This window comes from Mus musculus, chromosome 1, assembly GCF_000001635.26.
Source record: "Mus musculus strain C57BL/6J chromosome 1, GRCm38.p6 C57BL/6J".
In the NCBI taxonomy this organism is placed as follows: Eukaryota; Metazoa; Chordata; class Mammalia; order Rodentia; family Muridae; genus Mus; species Mus musculus.
The window spans coordinates 59,511,658-59,532,305 of NC_000067.6; the positions used below are offsets into that span (position 1 = coordinate 59,511,658).

At 45.1% G+C, this 20,648-nt stretch overlaps 1 protein-coding gene across 19 annotated transcripts in view; it reads left to right on the forward strand.

The window, feature by feature from the left end:
* The first annotated feature begins 4,606 nt into the window (after positions 1-4,606).
* Gm973 (predicted gene 973) overlaps positions 4,607-20,648 on the forward strand; it is a 120,154-nt gene continuing 104,112 nt past the window's right edge. For 7 of the 19 annotated variants that reach the window (XM_017321335.2, XM_030255084.1, XM_006496100.3 and 4 more), the window contains exons 1-2: positions 12,629-13,084; positions 15,054-15,320. In XM_017321335.2, the coding sequence (XP_017176824.1) occupies positions 13,001-13,084; positions 15,054-15,320 (351 nt within the window). In that variant the 5' untranslated portion in view covers positions 12,629-13,000. Of the gene's footprint in view, positions 4,862-12,626; positions 13,085-15,053; positions 15,321-20,648 lie in introns of those variants that run through there. The other 12 variants (XM_017321324.2, XM_017321326.2, XM_030255081.1 and 9 more) reach the window with 5 other exon arrangements.

Genomic DNA, 20,648 nt, shown 5'->3' on the forward strand with positions numbered 1-20,648 from the left:
TCTCTTTTTTCCCTAGAGAATATCCAGTAGTAGCAACTTCTAAAAGACAGCGGTAATTAGGAAGATAATTGGGAAGGAATAATCAAGCAAAGGAAACTGGAGCTTTGGAATGTGGTGGGGATGCCGACCTGGCACCATTACAAGAATTGTGTGTCCATCTGGGTCCTCCAAGGAACAGATACCAAGACAAGATTAGATGTGTCTGAGATTTATTAGGGAAGACACCTGTGAGGGAAAATGGGGAGGGAGCCAGGAGAGGCAACAGCTCGGGCACAGATCCATCCGGGTGAAGGAGAGAGAGGAGAGAGCAAAGGCAGGCCAGGTGGAAGTGTCTTAGACTGCTGAGCCACTGGAAGAAAGTTTTGCAAGGTCGCTGGAAATCCCTGAGCCAGTCACCCATCAGAGGTGTGCCCTGGCTCCCTTGTCCCCAGGGCTTAGCCCGCCTGCTATGGTTCTGCGGGCACACTCAGACATGAGCATGCTGGAGCAGCCTGGAGAAGCCTAACTTTGGCACAAATGTGGCGATAGAGGTAGGATGTAGCAACAAGGGCCTTTGTCATTTCTGCTCCTTGGAACTGGTGATGTTGAGAGGCGCTCCTATGTGGCTATGCCAAACTGTGTCTTCTCTGTACAAGTCCCACTTAGAACCTATTTCTTCAGCATCCATTTGTAGGGCCCTGCCCCCTCTGCCTTTCTGTGAGTCTCATAGAATTGTCTTCATCTTTCTCTCTTATATAAATCAATACTGTGTATGTGTTTGAGTATGTGCTGTTATTTGTTTGTTTGTTTGTTTGTTTGTTTGTTTGTTTGTAAAAGAAGGGGTCTTGCTATCTGACTTAAACCCTCAATCCTCCTGCCTCAGCTTCCTGGATGCTGAGATTACAGGCATGCACCACGATGCCCAGCTTCAACTCAATGATTTCCATCTCTCATCATTTCCTTGAGATACTTTCTACTTCAGTACATACAACCCAGCAGCACAGGAAATCCGTGACAACTACCCTGTAAGAGCCTGGGATAGAGGTGAAGGCTGCCTACCTACTCTGGGCACTAGAATCTTCACAGAAATATTCACAGTCTCTCTCTCTCTCTCTCTCTCTCTCTCTCTCTCTCTCTCTCTCTCTCTGTCGTGTGTGTGTGTGTGTGTGTGTGTGTTCAGGTGTGTGCATGCTGTGGTGTGCTTGTAAAGGTCAGAGGACAACTTTTGGTATCCATTCTCTGTTGAGACAGGCCATCTCAGTATAGAAGTGTGTACGACCACTGCATCTGACTTTATACCTGGTTTCAGGACTTGAACCTGCATCCTCAGACATACACAGCCAGTGCCTTTACCTGCTTTTTAAAGACCAGTTTTCATTATGTATCTTAGAATAGGCTTGACGTCTTTACCTTGCTGCCTCCACCTCCTGAGGGCTGGGGTCCAGGTGTGCACCCCCATGTGCCAGTCTTCAGGTGTCTACTTCATCCTCCACATCTTGTTTGTTCACTTGGTGGCATTTCTAAATTTGAGATGCAGTTTACAATTTTGGGTAATTGCCACCTGCTGTCAGGAGAATGAGTTGGTTTTAAGTTGTCATCATTTGCCCCGTGGGAGAACTCAATAAATACAGTGAACCATATTTACAGTAAGTGAATATTCAGTATTTATTGCTGAAGGCAGGACTACACTTTCATGTCTTCCAGCAAAACAAGTCAAGGACTTCACATGACACAGAAGGAAGATGCCAGCCCACACAATGGGCACTGTAATTATACAATAAAAATTGACAGATGTCTCAGGAGAAACTGAATTCTTCAGCTTAAAGAAGTTTTAGGGAACCAACTCATTTATTGCAACATCACCATAGAATACCAGGGATCTCTCCAGAGACTTCTGAGCGACTTTCAGGAGAAACTTCTAGAAACAGGTAATCTAGTTAAAGGAAGGACAAACCTGAATGCAGCCAAATTAAAAGACAAACAGAAGCCTGGTACTCCACCAATCAAAGCACCTATCCTCCATTTGCTAAAGGGGCTGCAAGCAAGCCCCACCCAAGCGTCTGCGCACCCCCAAAGCTGAGGACCCACATGTCTGAGCACCACTGCCAAGGATCACAAAGTATTCAGCGAAGCCATAGCCTGACTTTGAAAGAAGCACACTCCCAAGGCCAGACATGGTGATGCACAGCTCTAAGCCCAGCATGTGGGAGGTAGAGGCAGAGGCAGGCAGATCTCTGAGTTCAAGGGCGGCCTGGTCTACAAAGCGCATTCTAGGATAGCCAGAGGTACACAAAGAAATCAAAAAGGTGTATCTCAAACATGTTTATTTCCCTTAAATGTCATCATTAAACAAGCAGTGTGCTTAAAGGACATCTTAGAACTGAGGACCTAGGGTTAATATAATAATAAGTTATAGGGTTATTAATAATAATAACAACTAGAGTTATTATTATAACATTATAACTAGGCTTATAATATTATAACTAGGATTAATACTAATAAATTTAAAATTATTTTAAATTTTGCTCTGCAAATTCACAATGCCTAACCTACTAATGGAAATGTGAAGTATTTTATAAAATGTAATGTTCTTACCAAAGGTTCCAGGTCTCTGGGTCTTCATTGTTCTCTGTTATAGATAAGAACCACTTCCTGATTACAATTCAAGCTGATAATGAAGCCCCCTTTCAGAGACTCTTCAAACTTTCTGGCTCACATTCCCAATCTTCCTTCAGGAAAAAGCAACTCAGGGAATTCCTGTTTAATCTTGCCAGTCTTGTGTCTTTGTTTCCCGTGCAAGACTGTGGCTCTTTAGACTTTGTACTCTCTCATCAAACCTATTGAAATTTCCTGTTGAAATTACTCAATTTTTTTCCCTCTTTAATATAGATTAAAAAGGGCTGGAGAGATGGCTCAGAGGTTAAGAGTGCTGGCTACTCTTCCAGAGGTCCTGAGTTCAATTCCCAGCAACCACATGGTAGCTCACAACCATCTGTAATGGGATCTGATGCCCTCTTCTGGTGTGTCTGAAGAGAGCGACAGTGTACTTATAAATAAAATAAATAATAAATCTTTAAATATGTGTGTGTGTATATATATATATATGCATATGTAAATGTATGTATATGAAAAAGGAGCCCTTTGGCTGAGATCTCTCTAGAAGAACTCAAGGGAGGGAGTGTGTGTCAGGGCAGTAAACTTAATCTATGCCTTTTTTTCTAATCTAACTCTTTACAGCGAGAAAGGGAGAAAATAGTTTTAGTGAAAATAGTTTTAGTATTATAAATAATGCCTTCTGTTCATCTCTATTCCTAAGATGCTCTGCTTGCTATAAAGGGCCTTCCATATGACACATGTACTAATGAGTTTTTATTGTTTTGATTTATTTCATTGAAGCTGGGGACTGAACTCAGGACTGTAAGCATGCTGAACATAAAACACCCCAACCCTTCTTCTATGGTTCTTTTTCCACCTCAGATTTTGGCAATTTAACTTTAGGGCCTCACATTAGGCGAGCTATAGACCCAGCCTGCATCCATGGTTCTTAAAACTGACTACTGAACATTACAAGTCCCTGAAGAGTTTTCAAAGCCTGTAAGTGCCTGACAGGAGTGAGGACCAGACGTTTCATCTCTAATAGTCTCCATAACAGGCCTTCGTGCTAGGTCCTACCACCCCCATTTTCCAGATGAAGGTGCTCAAATCATCCCAAATATCTCTCTCAAAGGCGTGTCACTGAGTGTCCTATGTAACATTTTTTTGACAGCACATGGCAAAATACCCTATCCCACTCACCCTCACACATACCCAAATATCAGACCGTCCTGGAAGCAGCAGGAAATACCCCCACTTACTTCCAGCTCTTCCAGGCAGCAGAAACACAAGCCCTACATCCTTGAATCTTCAACTCTCCTGTCTCTCCCATTACATCTCCACAGCCACCAGGGAGCACACTGGTGTGGGTGGCCAGGTCAGAAGTCAACATCTTTGATCAACATAACTATACATTTTGAATATTTTTATTTCCTGATCAGGCTTAGATTTCTGTGAGCCTAGATGGATTAGATGAAATTTGATATTTTTCTTAAAAGCCAGGATGAATTAAGCAGATTGACACAGGTGAACAAAAACAGCTTGACTTCTCCCTCAAGTCGACTATGTTATTTTTCATTTTATTCAAGTTCCAGACAAAACAACTTCAAGTGATTCTCAGTGAATCTGAGAATCCCGGAAGAGGTCCCTTCTTTATTAGAGACACTAGCCAAGTTTTTTATTTCCCAAAATATTGCATCAAGAGCATTTTTCCCCCTGCCGTTCTCAGCAAATTTGGAGCTGCTGACATTTTGGGGAAGGGTGAAGCAGTTGCCAGACTCCCCAAGTTCTAAGGGAAACAGACTTTATCCCTGGTTGCTCCTGATGGAGGACAAGCTCCACCACGCCCCTCGTCAGAGCGCAGAGCCCAAAGTCACAGCACAGACCAGCCCAGGACTTAGCCAGTGAATCACGGGAACTCAGGGATTTCTGCTGGAACAAAGAACTCCAGGCGCTGGGAAACTTTCTGGCGGAGCCATTCCCTCGGTCCCAGCGGAAAAGCAAACCGCTTCCACCTAGTCCTGGAGAAAACCAGTGCAAAGCAGCTGTAGTCGACCCCAGTCATGGCGCTACGGCCTCTCGTCCACAGCTGCTATTTTTCATACCAGCTGCATCCCGAGCGAGAAGTGGAGAGGCTGATTGGTAGTGGTGGTGGGCGTCTCGGTCGGAGCTTTCTTAAGAAGAAAGGGCTTTGAATGAGCCAATGAAAGCTGTTGCCAGGGAACCAGATGCCACGAGCAGGCCACTCCAGCAGCGTAGGAATACAAGCACAGAGGCCAGGAGTGCTGGAGTGAGTATTAAGTGTACTTGGCAGCTTAGTCCTACGAGGCTGGTTAACCCTTTATGCACCTAACCAGGAGCAGGCTGTCAAGGAGAAGGAGAATGGTAAAATCCTAAGAGCCAAGTCACCCCCACTGCCAGCTCTTCCTGCTGCAAAGCTGTCCTCCCTGCTTGACTGACAACTCCCTCCCCCAGGCCCCACCCGCATTAGGATGTGTAGGCATTCTCACAGGATATATGATCGCAGAGGGCACCTCTCTTATCTGCTCAAGTTTATTACAATACTGATTCATCTCAGCCTGTGGCCTGGCTTCTTCTGGCCATTGTCCTCGGAGTGTTCTCTGTGATGAAGACGGATGGATCACTTCCTCCCTCCCTGAGGACATATCCCCAGAGCCTCCTGGGCCAGCCAGAGACTGGCAGCCTACCTTCATTGTTGCCTGGTAGGAAATGAGGAACACACAAAATCACCACGGTTGGGTCTCCTGGCCTAGCCCCTAGGGATGTATGCTGTCTTGTCCATTTTTTTCTTTTCTGTCAATCCCAATCAGGCATTTGCTCTGGGCCTCATTTCTGCACAATCTGGTTAAGCAATCTCTACAGAGGAACTTGAAAATCAGTTCATAAGAGAACCTGAGTGTCTCCCTTAAGGACTCCATGAGGGCTGAAGGCGGGCAGTGAGTGTCCCTGAGGAATGAGGGAGCTCTTGATTCTTGTCTCTAGCAAGACACGGGCTTTGAAAGGAAGGCTCTCAAAGCCTCCAGGCTCCCTCACATCACCTCTTTTGCTTCACACTGGCAGTTCTAGCTCTGTCAGGGCCATGGATGGGGATGTAATTTGAACATTCAAAAACTAAAACCTTACTAATGTGAGCAAATAACAGAATGAGAATGTGTTCGTACCTTATGCAGTGTATTCACAAAGAGATGTATTACGTTAGTATTTCTCAAATGATTAGTGAATAGTTCACAGACTGACTCCTTGACCGTCAGAAAACATAGAAATGGTTCTCATCACAGAGTTAAGTAGTGAGCTGGAAGGTAGCTGACAGAAAGGTGTTCATAGTATAGTCTAGTCACCTACTGTCTCTACACATGAGAGCCCTTCTGGGAGTTGTGACCTTCAGAGCCTCTGCATGTACAGCAAAGCCTTCCTTCTATCATCTAACAGGGAGCCACTGCATTGCCAGGCAGAATTAGTTTTCTTTTAAATTTATTTATGTTATGTATGTGAATATACTGCCATTCTCTCTATGCACACCAGAAAAGAGCATTGGATCCCATTAGAGGTGGTTGTGAGCCACCATGTGGTTTCTGGGAACTGAACTCAGGACCTCTGGAAGAGCAGTCAGTGCTCTTAACTGCTGAGCCATCCCTCCAGTTCCAGAATTATTTCTTAAACACTATTTGTTGACTGCGTACTACAGGACAGTCTGGCTCTTATATCAGCACTTTATCTGTTACATAAACATCATTATAACAAAAGCCAATGAAACTTGTATTTTGTTTTGTTTTGTTTTTTTTTGTTTTTTTTTTTAAAGATTTTATTTATTTATTTATTATATGTAAGTACACTGTAGCTGTCTTCAGATGCACCAGAAGAGGGCATCAGATCTCATTACGGGTGGTTGTGAGCCACCATGTGGTTGCTGGAATTTGAACTTCGGACCTTCGGAAGAGCAGTCGGGTGCTCTTACCCACTGAGCCATATCACCAGCCCCCTTGTTTTGTTTTTTAAAGATTTATTTATTTATTATATGTAAGTACACTGTAGCTGTCTCAGACACTCCAGAAGAGGGCGTCAGATCTTGTTACAGATGGTTGTGAGCCACCATGTGGTTGCTGGGATTTGAACTCCGGACCTTCGGAAGAGCAGTCGGGTGCTCTTACCCACTGAGCCATCTCACCAGCCCGTTTTGTTTTATTTTGTTTTGTTTTGTTTTGTTGAGACAGGGTCTATGTGTAGTTCTGGAACTCACTATATAGACCAGGCTGGCCTCAAACTCACAGAGATCCTCCTGCCTCTGCCTCTAATGTCAGCCTTTGGGTGTCAGAGGCAGGAGGGCCTCTTGAGTTTGAGATCAGCCTAGTTAGTCTACATGAGTTCCAGGTCAGTCAGATCTACACAGATCTACCCTGTTCTCAACAAACACACCAGTAAGCTGATAAAACATTCTCTTCTAATTCTGCTTAATGGCTCGAGGCAAGCAGAATCCACAGGGCCTCTGTGACGTGGGCTCTGTCTCAGCTTGGAACATTGCTCCTCCTGGCTTGCTCCAGGATCAGGTCCCAAGAATTGCTACTTTTGTTCCCACTGGCAGAGCCGCTGCCAGGCAGTGATTGATTCCTCCCATGTTATGAAAGGACCAAGAACGAGGGATTTGTGTTTCTTCTACAAACTTGCCATCTCCCCGCCATAAATTTAAGGGTTTGCAGTTACTCTGCATGTCCGTGCTAAGAACACAAAGCCCGGAGCAAAGGATTTGTTTTGGAAGGACCAAGCATTCTCCACTCCCCAAGCAAACCCTTCCAGACCCTGAATAAGTAGCTCTCCCTTTCTACATCCTGAACCAGGCAGGGTGTGCGGCCTTGATTTATACCTAAGAACAGAGAGGATGCAGAGGTAGAGACAGCCACCTCTCCCTTACTGTGATTCCAGGGTCGTCTATGTTGCTTTTTTGCATTGTTTTCTTTCATATCTGGCCTAAGCCACATCAGAAATCAGCTCCAGTATCTAAACAGGCCACTCACTACTCCTCCTTAGCAAGCCTGTGCTTCTTCCAACAAGTCTAGAGGGTTGACTCTCCCACCCTGCTGTCAGCGTGCTTTCTGCCTTTGTTTACTGAGTCTTGGGTTGGTTGGGGTTTTAACCTGTGAGTCTAAGCTTTGTACTGTGGCCAGGCAAACTACCAGCTTCTAAGACAGGCTTTGACCTAATGCTCCTCATTTATTCCTCTTAATGGCTCAGAGATAATTACCCATCTCTTTGAGCATGTCACAAAGCAAACCCCAAATGCTTAGAGAGCTGCTACTATGTGCAAGGGGTGGTGTGGGAATATGCAGGATAAGATTTAGTGCCTATCTTCCATGAAAGAGCTCTCACTGTATAAGGCAGTACTATATGTCAAATGCAATGGCTGTTTTTTCAAAAATCTCTTTTTGACTTTTCCTGTAACCCATGTTTGGTGTTTGTGGCAGATCCCTGTGGTCGACTCTCATGGCCTTCACTTGACAATTCCTGTAGTTCAAGAAGCTAAGAGCTGACCCAGCCCACTTGTACGGTAAAGCAAGGAGAAGCTAGGCTGGAGATAGGAGGGTGGAGGGAGCCCTGGAAGTCAGGTCAGGGGGCTACTGCTCCACCCCCACATCATGGTGGCATCCCACGGCTGAAGGAGAGGCTGTAGCCAGTCACGGCTCCATCCTGACAGCTGGGTATTAGCCTTGAAGGAGTTTCTTAGGTACAGTTGCCACCACTCTAGTATCAAAAACAGGTTAGAATCAAATTCAGGGACGAGCCTATGTCATCTCTGCTTTGCTCTGTGGACTTGTGAAACGATTCATTCTCTCGGTGCTCTTTGGAAAGTAAGACAGCATCAATGTTTCTTGTAAATGAAAGATAAATAAAGCTACACGCTCACACTTCTATGAAGTGGGGCAAAAATAATCCAGGTGCAGCCTCCCAGGCCACTCTTTGCAGAGTGACATCCACTGAACCCAAGAACACTGAAACAAGGGACAAATTCCCAAGCACACAGGGGATGTGGCATCTATTTTCATCGTTTCATGTGGTTTTTATTTATTTACAGAGTACCATGGTTATTCATGATGCTTTACAAACCATAAAAAACGAGGCCTCCGCCCTATAGACTTTACAGTGTAATTTAAACAGACACGCTGCCTGGGCTGACAGGTCAGGCATGCCAGGGGGTGGGGGCGGTGTTGTATAACATGGGTGTGGAGGGTTCTTTCTTGAGTTATAAATACTTCCCAGTTACGAGGGCCTTTCATCTGGGATCCCCAAGCACTTTAGAATAGCAATAACTTTGATTGCTTTCTAATGCACTTTCCATAAACTGTTGTTGGGACTGAGTAAATGCTTCTAAATGCCTATTAATTGATCCGTGGATCTGCTCGTTGTCCGTAGTAAACAGCACAGACGTAAACTCGATGATTTAGGAGAGGCCTGCTGTGAGCTGTCTGCTCACAGATTACAACCCCAGAGTGGCCTGGCTGCCTTGCCCTGGCCTTGAGAGGGCTGCATGGACACCTGGGTATCTTCTCAAGTGAGATACTCAAACTAGATGGGAACAATCACTTCCTGGTGTCCCTTTCACCATCTGTGGGCAAATCCACACTGCAGAGTCTGTGGGGTTCACACAAGGAACTTCCGATAGAGACAGAATCACGTGTCAGCCAGCAGCCGCTGTGGCTCTCCAAGGACTCTGCCATGCTTCTGAGCTGTCCTACTCTCGTAAGCAATGTCATCTCCAAAACGTTAGGATTTCTATTTCCTTGCAGCTGATGGAAACCCCATCAGCTTTGTATATTTCATTCAATGGCCATTTAGCAACTGACGTCATTCCTGACCTAAAGACAAGTTCATTCAAGTCCAAGGGAAGAATGGTTCCCAGTCCTGAGGGTTCAACAGAGGGGTTCACGAGAAAAGCTCTCGTCCAGACGCCTTTTGTAAGTCTCTCAGACTTACCTTTCTAAAGGCCCAGATGGAGCTACATCACCTCCCTGCTTTTAAAACCCCGAGTGGGAAGTCCACTTCACAGGAAGTCCAGATCACCATGACGATGAAGCAATTTCAAGGTCAACCTGGGATATATGAGACCCTGTCTTTAGAAAGACAAGACTGGGGAGGAAGACTTGAGGGATAAAAGCCAGTGGGTATCTGACCTCCACAGCCATGGCAGCCAGAGAGGTCATGTTCATGCTGCCTGTAACATCCCCCTCCCACCCCCACCCCCCACTATCCTCCCGTCTTCCCATTGACCTTCTGCCCTTTCATGTCCCACCCTAACAGCCCTCCTGTCTGTAGTCCTCCACAAGCCCCCTACTGTCTGTGCTCCCCCTCTTCCACATGGCTCCTCCTCCCTCCTCCTAGAACCCCTTGGTCCTCTGCCTCAGGGAACAGCTTCCAGGGATGGGATGTTCCTCTAGGCTAGGGTTTCTTCTCAGCTATAGTTACCACTTGGGAACCTTTTGTCAAAGGTCTTTTTTATGCTTTGAACAGGCATTGAAGGGGAAGATAGGTAACTGTAGCCTAAGACCCCAAGTTTTAGTTAGAGCCCCGGGGTTTGCAGGATCTTGTTGTAACAGTTGTGAGGAACCAAGGACTTGGATTAGCAAGTGTTCTATTCAGTTGTTCAATTGTTTGCTATATCTTTGATAGAAGTAATTGTGATAAAAGATACAGAAGTTTACCATTAACAGTTCCTTGGCACTGAGAACACCCAGCCTGTGGTGAGGCTGTCTCCAGAACACTTCTATTTTCCAGACACATTATCTGCAGAACTTCCCACCCCTAACACCACCATCCTGGTTCGGTAAATCTGACTACTCATGTGGTTAGCACATCGGATATTTGGCTTATTTCATTTAGTATAATGTCTTCAAGGTTTATCAGTATTGTAGCACATATCTCAGTGGCTTTCCCTTTTTAAGACTGAATAGTGTTTTATTGTATACATATGATGTTTTGTTTAATCATCTGTGTGTTAGTGAATAATTGGATTGATTTCACATTTTTAAAAAGACTTATTTATTTTATGTAAGTGCACTGTAGCTGTCTTCAGACACACCAGAAGAGGGTATCTGATCCCATTACAGATGGTTGTGAGCCACCATGCACTATCTGGGAATTGAACTCAGGATCTCTGGAATAGCAAGCAGTCGAGTGTTCTTAACCACTGAGCCATCTCTCCAGCCCTTGATTTGACATTATAACTGTTGCCATTGGTTTTCTGTGAACACAGGGAAAACCTTAGACTCTTTCTTCAGAAACTTTTTTTGGGAATGTACTCAAAAGTAGACCTCCTAGACTATTCAATTGTTTGGTTTGGGGCCCTGAGGCAAGGGACTGAGGTACACAGTTTACATACCAAAACAGACCTGACCTCCAGGTTCTCCCAGCATCCCTGAGTCCCTACTTGGAATACCCTGCCCCCAACCTTGAACTTTCCTTGCCCTTCCCCCAGAGGTTCTGCCCTCTCCCTCCTCTCTCCCCCTCTCTCTTCTCTCCCCCTCTCTCCTCTCTCCTCCTACCCCCCTCTCTCCCTTTTCCCCCTCTTCCCATGCCCTTTCTCTTTTTCTCCCCTCTCCCCATGGCGACTCCCCTGGACTCAATCCTTGGGCCATGAACTCGCTTCCCAATAAACCTACATTTAATGATTCCAAAGTGACTTGAACTGCCTCATTTCATCAGCAGAAAAATAACCTATCACTAATAGGCTTATTTTGTTTTATTAGGAACTGACATGCCATTTTCACTGAGTATGTATCATTTTTTGTTTGTTCTTATTGTTTGCTTAGTTTTTACAGACAGGGTTTCTCTGTGTAGCCTTGGCTGTACTGGAACTCACTCCGTAAACGAGGCTGGCCTTCAACTCAGAGATCCTCCTGAGTTCCCTTCCTTTTGTGTGTGTGTGTGTGTGTGTGTGTGTGTGTGTGTGTGTGTGTGTGCGCGCGCGCACTCGAGCACGGGGGTGGGGTGGGGGTGGGGGAGTGTTAGAGGTGTGAAATTAAACCTGTACATTCAGGGTCTTTTTTATTTTTAGATTTATTTTATTTATATGCGTACATTGTAGCTGTAAGAGGGCATTGGATCCCATTACAAATGGTTGTGAGTCACCATGTGGTTGCTGGGAATTGAATTTAGTGCTCTTAACCTCTGAGCCATCTCTCCAGCCTATACATTCAGGATCTTAATTCCTCCAAATAAGCTCAATCTCATTAGACAGCATGAGGTCTCACTTAAGGCCTCATGGAGCCTGCCTTGGGGGCTAGGAGAACCTCCACGGAGAGGAAGCGGTAAGCCCACAGGTAGTTGCACTTCTGAATACCAACCAACAGGGGGTGCTTCCACAAGCAGCTTGTTATCCTTGGAAACTGAGTCCTAACCAGCAAAATGGCCTTTGAACTTCCTGTCCCTTCTCCAGCTTGTGCGCTGTGAGTGTAACCATCAAAGAGAAGCAAGTGGCTAAGTTCATAACAGGGTGGCAAGCCATAATCATTATGCAAGACAGTCACACCTTGCAAGACACTTAACATCCTAGGCCCCTAGGTCATGTTGTGTGTGTTGGAGCGGGAAGAGGGGGGTGCAGGGAGGGGGCTGATGTGACAACTAAAATGTTCCCCACTGAGAACCGGGGATGCAAAGAAAGCCAGAGCTTCTCAGTGTCTCCCAGTCACTCATGCAAAGCAGCCATTAATAAAAAGAGGCTTTCTGTCTAGTTCGGCAGATCCTGGGGCACAAGGGAAATGTCATAGATGGCTTTAGATGACCTACAGGACTCCCTGACGTCTGTTAGTTGACAGTGACAGGCTCATGTGCTAAAAACAAAAAACAAAAAACAACAAACAAAAAACAAAAAACAAAAAACCATGGCCTCCCACCCCACCTTCTCCCACCTTCTGCCCCCGGACTTGGTTCTTGAGACTGCCAGTCCCTTCAATATCCAGTGGGCAGCCCCACCTCCATCCCCACCCCAGCCAGTGCCTTTGGCCTGCCTGGGTTAAAGGACTTCATTCCCCTATGCTGCCATAGCAACTGGAAACAGCCTCCACTCACAATGAGGAGGATAGTGCCTTGGCCCAGATTTGTAGATGCAAACTGTAGCAGAGCAACCAGGTCTCAGGGACAACAAGGGCTCAAGGGAGAGAGAGTACACAGCCTGCTGTCTGAGGAGCCAGGCCTTACGTTTTGGGTTTTCTCTCCACAAAGATGCACTCTGTCTAAACTGTGTGGCTGTGTGGCTGGCCGTTGCTGGACTGCTGTACAAGGGGAAATATATTTCATAAAAGGCCCAATGTTCGTAGTCTCCTTTGGTTTGCTGTTGAGCTCTGGAAATCCTGAGGTGTGACCAGTTTTCAGCCTTCAAAACTGAGATGAACTGCCCTTGAGAGGGAGTAGTCAGAGAGGAGACATGTTCACCCTCTCTCTCCTGAGCCGAGGGCATGGGAAGCTGGCCCAGAACAAACAGAAGTTGGAAGTCTATTTTGAACCAGAGGTAAGTCTTAGAGCTGGGGTGGGGGTGGGGCACATTTTGAAGATGAGGGGGAATGTTCTGGGTTTTTTCAAGCTATGTTATGGAGCCAAGATAGTGGAGGACATTGGAGGATCTTCCCTTGTGTGCCTGACTCCCAGAATTGCCATGAGAATGATCTGCCTTCCTCATCATACCCACTCCCCACTGCCTCTGCTCGACCTGAAGGAGAAGCTAGATTGTCTGAGACTGGACGTTTGGAACAAGACCAGAATTCCCACCTGGTGTTTAGAAGGAGAACTGACTGCTTTTAGGATAGTGTTCAGTGGTTGAAACGCTGTGTGTGTTTGTGCCTTTTTATGCTATTTGGAATGTTGTGGAATTCAAACCCACAGGATTCATATTTAACAGAGGCCAAAACAAATCTCACTTTAGAAGATTTTTTAAGAGGTGGCAAAACTCCCCTTGTGCTGGAGTTTTATTTCCTGAGGATTGCCAGGAACAATAGAAGCACTGGGGAACTTTGCAAATTCGAAGGTCAGATAGAGATCTCCATGTCGCGGTAGTTTGATATACTATTTGACCCTTACTGTAATAAAGTTTCAAAGGGCATACACTTACAAAATATATAGCCACTTTATAGGCGCCTAAGTAATCAAACTAGGCAATGTTACATACAATCTGAAATGTATAGATCTTCTATTTATAGCAGAAACAGTAGCTTCTCATTTTTAAGTTGGTTATCAGTCCGAATCTAATTGCCAAGTCATTTACTGTCCTTGATAATTCTGAGTCCCTGCTTACATACTAGAAGGTGTAACTAGCCTGTAACTTATACTGTGCTCTACTCAAAGCCTCTAGACAAATGTGGCTCTTCTCAAAGTTGTATGGAATAAAATGGATTTGTGTACTAGGTTCTACTAATTTTTTGTTATTGTGTTGGTGTGTGTGTTTTAAATTTTCTATTATATTTAGTTAACTGTAGGTGTGTGTGTCTGCATGTAGGTATATGCCCATGAGTTCAGGTACCTGAAGAGGCCAGAGGTGTCGGCTGCTCTGCATCTGGAGTTACAGATGGTTATGAGCTGCCTAATGTGGGTGCTGGGAACTGAACTTAGGTTCTCTGTAAGAGCAACAAGCTCTTAACCACTGAGCCATTTCTCCAAGCCCATGTTTGGGTTTTGTTTTATTTGTTTTGTGAGTCAGCATCTCCCTTTGTTGCCCTGGCCCTCTTGGAGAGAGATTTAGACATGCCTGGATAACCTCAGGATTGCAAACATCCACCTGTCTCTGCTGGGATTAAAGGCCTGCTGCACTAAAGAGAGAAAACCCAATTGTTAGAGTTTCAAAATTCTACCTGAGCATTCAGAGAAAAATTAACTGGGAAGAGGGGAGGGAGGGAGCAGAGAAATGGCTCAGTAAAAGCACTTGCCACTCACACTGACATCCTGAGTGTGATCCCTAAAGCCCCTAAGGTAGAAGGCAAAAATGATTGCCCACCCGTTGTCCTCTGACCTCTACACACGCAGGTGGCATGTGTGCATGCATGTGTACACGTAAGTAAATGGTTTTAGGAAGCCAGAAACTTTGCACAAACAGTGTTTGCTGCAGAAGGATCTTCTACAGTGTCTTAGTTAGGCTTCATTGCTATGAAGAGACATCGTGACTAAGGCAACGCTTATAAAGGAAAACATTTCATTGGGGCTGGCTTACAGTTTCAGAGATTCGGTCTATTATCATCATGGTGGGAAGCATGGCATCATTCGGGCAGACATGGTGCTAGAGGAGCCTAAAGTTCTACATCTTGATCTGAAGACAACCAGGGGGAGGCTCTCCTTTGCACAGGTAGAGCTTGAGCACATGACCTCAAAGCCACAGTGACAAACTTGCTCCAACAAGGCCCTGCCTCTTAATAGTACCACTTCCCATGGGCCAAGCATATTCAAACCACCACACACAGTGTCTCAATTGACAATTTTTCTTTTCATTAAAGGACTATTTGAACTGGAAGTCTCCAGAAGACTACATCCTTGTCAGTAAAGCCCAGAATGGGGACAGTGCCAGCCAGCACTCCTGGAACCTCTTTCTTCCTAAGACCTTCAGCACAAGGAAGGGGGCACTGATTCTCTACTCAGAAGGGCTAGCTGTGTCAGCATGGACACCCAGAGACAGGAAAAGAGGTCCCAGGAAGAAGCAGGACCTTGGACTGCACACACTTCGGGACCTCAAAGAAGCCATCTTGGCATATGGAAGGAGAAAGGTGAGTTTGAGAAAGATGATGGTGATGTGTGTTCATAAATGCAATTGTAGCCATGAATGTAACTTCTTGGGAAGGAAGGCACTCCCAGACCTCCATTTTGTCAACTTGCCCTGTATGCTGAGAGCTGTTATGAGGCTCACAGATCATCTACCAGGGAAAGCTCCCATAGTAAGAAAACTCTGGAATTCTGGAATTATCATGTCATATTTCTCTTTCAGTTACAGTGACACAAAATCCCTGTCACATCCAGAGTGTAACCAGACCCCCTGAAACCCTGTCCTATGACCACAAACATCCCCATTCCTCCTCTGACGTCCTAGTCCGTGGAAACTAGAATGTTTTAAATATTTACCTTGAGCCTTTTGGCATCAGTAGAAGTTAATTACTTTTTCCATTCTGCGTTTACTATTAAGGGAAAGCTCTGCTCTCTTCTGGTTCACACTGTCTGATGTGTTGAAATGCTTGCATGGCCCTCTGCTTTCTCTAACCACATGTATCAGGCCTAAGACGGTCTAGGAAGATACGTCATTCTGTGAAATTCTAGATTAGAGATGTGAGTTACTCCCTAGTTTCAAAGTCTCTCAGTTCTAATAAGGCTTTAGCTTTTGACACCAGGCCCTTCATACGCTGGCTCTCACTTCCATGTCTGGCCCTATGTCCCACTTCTTCATCTCACCTCAGTGATGGACTCCTCACAACCCCTCCTAAAGCAAACTAGCTTACCCCAACAACTCCTGTCTCAACTATACTTTTGTGCATTCCTCTGGATAACTCAACCCAACCTTCAAAACTCAGCATGTCATTTCATAAAGAGTTCTCCACTTCCTGAGCAAAAGTGGACCACTGCTTCCTCCATTGCAAACATCCCTATCCCATTATTCACTGAAAGTTGATTTCTTTGAGCATCTAATGGGATACTATCTCCTCTGCAGCAAGCACTGTCTGTACTGGTTGTGCATACCTCAGTGTCTCCTAGTCTGTCTCCCACTTTGATCAGCAGGCGCCTTACATATCCTACCACAGGTCAAATGAAAGCCTCTTCTGTCCTCTTGACCCATGCCCCACTGCCCTTTACCATGAAATCATAAATAAATTCTTGAATGAAAGGGAAAGAAACATTCATCAGATGTTTACTATTACTTTAAGCTATCTTTCAATTTGACCCTTCAGCATGCTCCTGAGAGATGCAGTTGTTCTCAGCAACCTTCCTTGTCCCCACCTATCCATCTTTTAAAGACAGGGTCTTACTGTGTAGCCCAGACTGGCTTCCAACACTTGCTCGTCCTGCTTCTGCACCACTCTGGCTCTCTGGCAGATAAGGAAACTGAAGCTTAAAGGAGTTGTGTGATTTCCTGAGGTCAGTGAGTGACAGAGCAACCCTGGGCCTGCGCACCTCTCCACACTGCTCACATGGATACCCTACTGTCCGTGAACTTGAAGGGACTCTAGCGAATTGTGCCTGGCCCATCTGTTATCCACATCCTTCTCCTGCACTGCTAGGTTCATACAGATGACCACAGGCTCCACACAATTCTAGAACATCTGTGTTAATGAGCTCGTTGGCAGTGGGGTACATTGGGAGGAGAAGGAGGGAAAATCCACAAGAGTCCTCCCTTCCACTCTGCCCTAGTCAACAAGAAACACCTGTACAACTTCTGTAGTCCACCTTCCTACAGACAGGCCCACACGAGTCCCAGACCCTTCCCATGACCCTCGACCCTGCTCTTTGTCCTCCTAGAATAGGGTGGAATCAACTCTCCTAGATTGCAGATCTCAATGTTGTTTCAGTATCTATTTGACTTCTTAATTTGCCCTAAATTAAATTCCTTCTGCCTTTAACGCTTGTTTGTTGGTTTGAGATCCGTTCTAGGCCAGCCTGGTCTATAGAGCTAGTTCTAGGACAGCCAAGGCGACACAAAGAAACTCCATGTCAAAATGAAAAATAAAAAATGCTTGAGTATTTGCCATGATCCTGGAACTGTTTTAGCTGCTGTGGAACCGAGAACTGTGCTGGAGGCATAGCTCAGTAGTTGAAATCCTACTCAGCAAACTATGCTATAAACTGAATCCACCATTACCCACGCTGTATTCCTCTGAGCCACTCTGTCTAAGTAAAAGACACCAGTAGTTAAAAAGACAACACTCAGAGCACAAATGGGTAGGAAAACAGAGCAGGGAGTCACCGTTATGGTAATTGACACTTACTGAATGTCTATACTGGCTGGGCCAAGTAGAACCCAAATAAACAAGACCCCCCCCCACACACACACACACAGGTTCAGAAAGAACATGGTACAGGGAGATAGGAGTTTACGTGCACAGTGCCTCCAGTTGTGTGCCAGTCTGAGGGCATCTCTATAGTGGCATCTCTACCCCACTAGGCAGTTTCCTGGCGACCCAGCTTCCTGAAGAGCAAAGATCAATGTCAGACCTCTGCAAGCTATGGAGCCTTCTCTTGGTTTTGTTTTGTTTTGGTTCAAAGTAAAAACCATCACGGAGGACTTTGATACATTCAGCCATCTTCATATTTAGAAATCACTTGGTTGTAAACCCAGAGAGTTATAATTTGGGGCGGTTTCTAAATGAAAATCATGGCTATGATCATGAAACACAAAAGAATTCTAAAGAGTTTCTAAAATTGTCAGATATATTAATTTTCTAATTGTTTTCTTATTTCTCACACATGTTTTCAAAATGTTGTGAATCAGTTGATACTTTTTAAAATGCCTACTTTCTCTGGGCATGATGTTGCGCTCCTTTAATCCCAGCATTCAAGAGGCAGAGGCAGGTGGATCTCTGAGTGTGAGGCCTGCCTGGTCTACAGAGTGAGTTCCAGGACAGGCTATACACCGAAAAAAACCTATCTCAAAAAACCCAATACATACATACATACATACATACATACATACATACATACATGGATAGATAGATAGATTGATTGATAGATAAATGGAGATGACTATGTTAGTCCATTTTCTGTTGTCACTGAATACAGCAGACTGGGTAATTTATAGAGTAGAGCTGGTGGCTGTTTGTCAGTTCAAGTGCCTGACATTAGTATCTATACCACATCTGGTGACAGGCTTCTGGCTGCATCTAACAAGTCAGAGGTAAACAAATTATCTCAGAGCCAAGCCACACATAATAGCTCTGGCCTCTCCTCCTCTTCCTCCCCTTCTTCCTCCTCCTCTTCCTCTTCCTCCTCCTCTTCCTCCTCCTCCTCCTCCTCCTCCTCTTCTTCCTCTTCTTCCTCCTCCTCTTCCTCCTCCTCCTCTTCTTCCTCTTCTTCCTCCTCTTCTTCTAAAGCCACTAATGTCATGGGGGTAAGGGAGGCAACCTCATCACCTTCTTTAACCCAATCATCTCCAGAGGCCCCACCTCCAAACACCATTAGAACATGAATTCACTGTCAGGCTAGAGGTCAGTGTCAGGTGTCTCCCTCAGTCACTCTCTGCCTTATTTTTGAGACAAGGTCTTTCACCAATCCTGGAGCTTACCCATCTGACTTGACTTCATGGCAAGGCAAGTACTTACCAACTAAGCCATCTCCCCAGCTCATGCTAATATTATCTGAATGTTAACTGTACCAGGCATCTTTATCTAGGGAATGTCACTTAATCTGGACAAGCCTATAATATGGGTGTTAGCATTACCTCTGCTTTGAAGGAGGAAAAAGTGGGGCTTGAAATTAAATAATTTACCCCGAATTACACACCCAAGCTATGCAGCTGGAGTTGGAGCATAGTCAATTTGTTCTAAAGTGCAGCCCAACCCTAAGCCACTGCATGTCTCAGAAGAAAACTGTTTCTCCCCAGTTCTGGCAATATGTGTAAGAAGCAGAGCTGGAGAGAGCAGAGAGAGAGAGAGAGAGTACTTGCCGTGCGTGTGTGAGGTCTAAGATTGTACTGAGAGACAGAGGGGAAGGAGAGGGGAGAGGGGAGAGAGCTGAAAGAGACAGAGAGGCAGACAAACAGAGAGGAGACAGAGAGAAGCAGGGAAAAGTGGAGAGAGGAGATCGGAGTCTTCCAACACATTCCTTACACAAACAGTTTACAGTTCTAAGAAAAGGAATCAAATTTTCAGTAAAATCTAACTGATTACAGAAAACACTTTCATGCTAAGTGTATATGATTCAGTAGACTCTTGTTTTTTTAGGCTTTATAGTTTTTTATCTATTAGCTCCCTTATAGAGCTAACAGAGTGTTTATTTCATTTTAATTTTTCTTTCTCACCTACTGTGTGTGTGTATGCATGTGCCTGAGTGTGAGCACACACGTGTCATGGAACATGTGAAGAACTCAGAGGACAGTTTTAGAAGCCAGTTCTCCTCTTTCACATTGCTAAGCCAGCATCCTTCTTGCTTCTGCTGCTATGCATTGTATTCTAGCCTGGTTGGCTCAACAGCTTCTAGATGATGCTCCTGACTCCACCTCCCATCTCACCACAGGAGTGCCAGGATACAAATGCACACCACTGCATCCCTTCCCTCCTGCCCCCAGACAGGGTTCCTCTGTATATCCCTGGCAGTCCTGGAATTTGCTCTGTAGACCTGGCTGGCCTCGAACACGCAAAGACTTGCCTGCCTCTGCCTCTCAAGTGCTAGGATTAAAGGCATGTACCACCATAGCCTGGTGGCAACCAGATTTTTTTATTTGGGTTTCAGGGATCAATCTCAGGTCATCTGGTTTGCATAGCTGACTAACACTTTTACCTGCTGAGCCATCTTCCTGGTTCTAAAGAACACAGTGATGACTAACACCTAGAACTTACTGCTAGACCTGTTATTAGTCTAATTGTCTTGTGGCCTTATTTAATTCTCACTTTATAAGATTTATACTATTTTCCTATTGCACTAAAGCACACAAAATTTTATCACTTGTATGTGTACAACATACTGGCATTTAGTACATTCACATCGTTGTGCCCATTAGTAACATTTGTTTCCACACTTAAAATGGGGCTTGGGGAGCCAGCTGTGGAGATGTTGGGTATCCCCCATTCAACTAAGCTAAGAAGTAACCAGGCAGCACCCAGGACAGTGCCCAACACATAGCAGATACCCAACAAATAATGCTTGAATGAGCATATTCATTGCCAGCATCGTCGTGGGGAGCCACAGCCTCTACCCAACAGAAGGGCACAGATTGGTGAAGAAAACTAATCTGTGTCCCAGTGACACTTGACACAGTTAGTGTTTAAGACAAGCTGGACTATAACACTGTGGAACAATTGGGGGGAGGGGTGCTTTGTGAGTGCTGTATTATTATTTAATTTTTATTGTATATATTTATGGGGATCAGTGTGATAATTCAAGACACATATAAATGG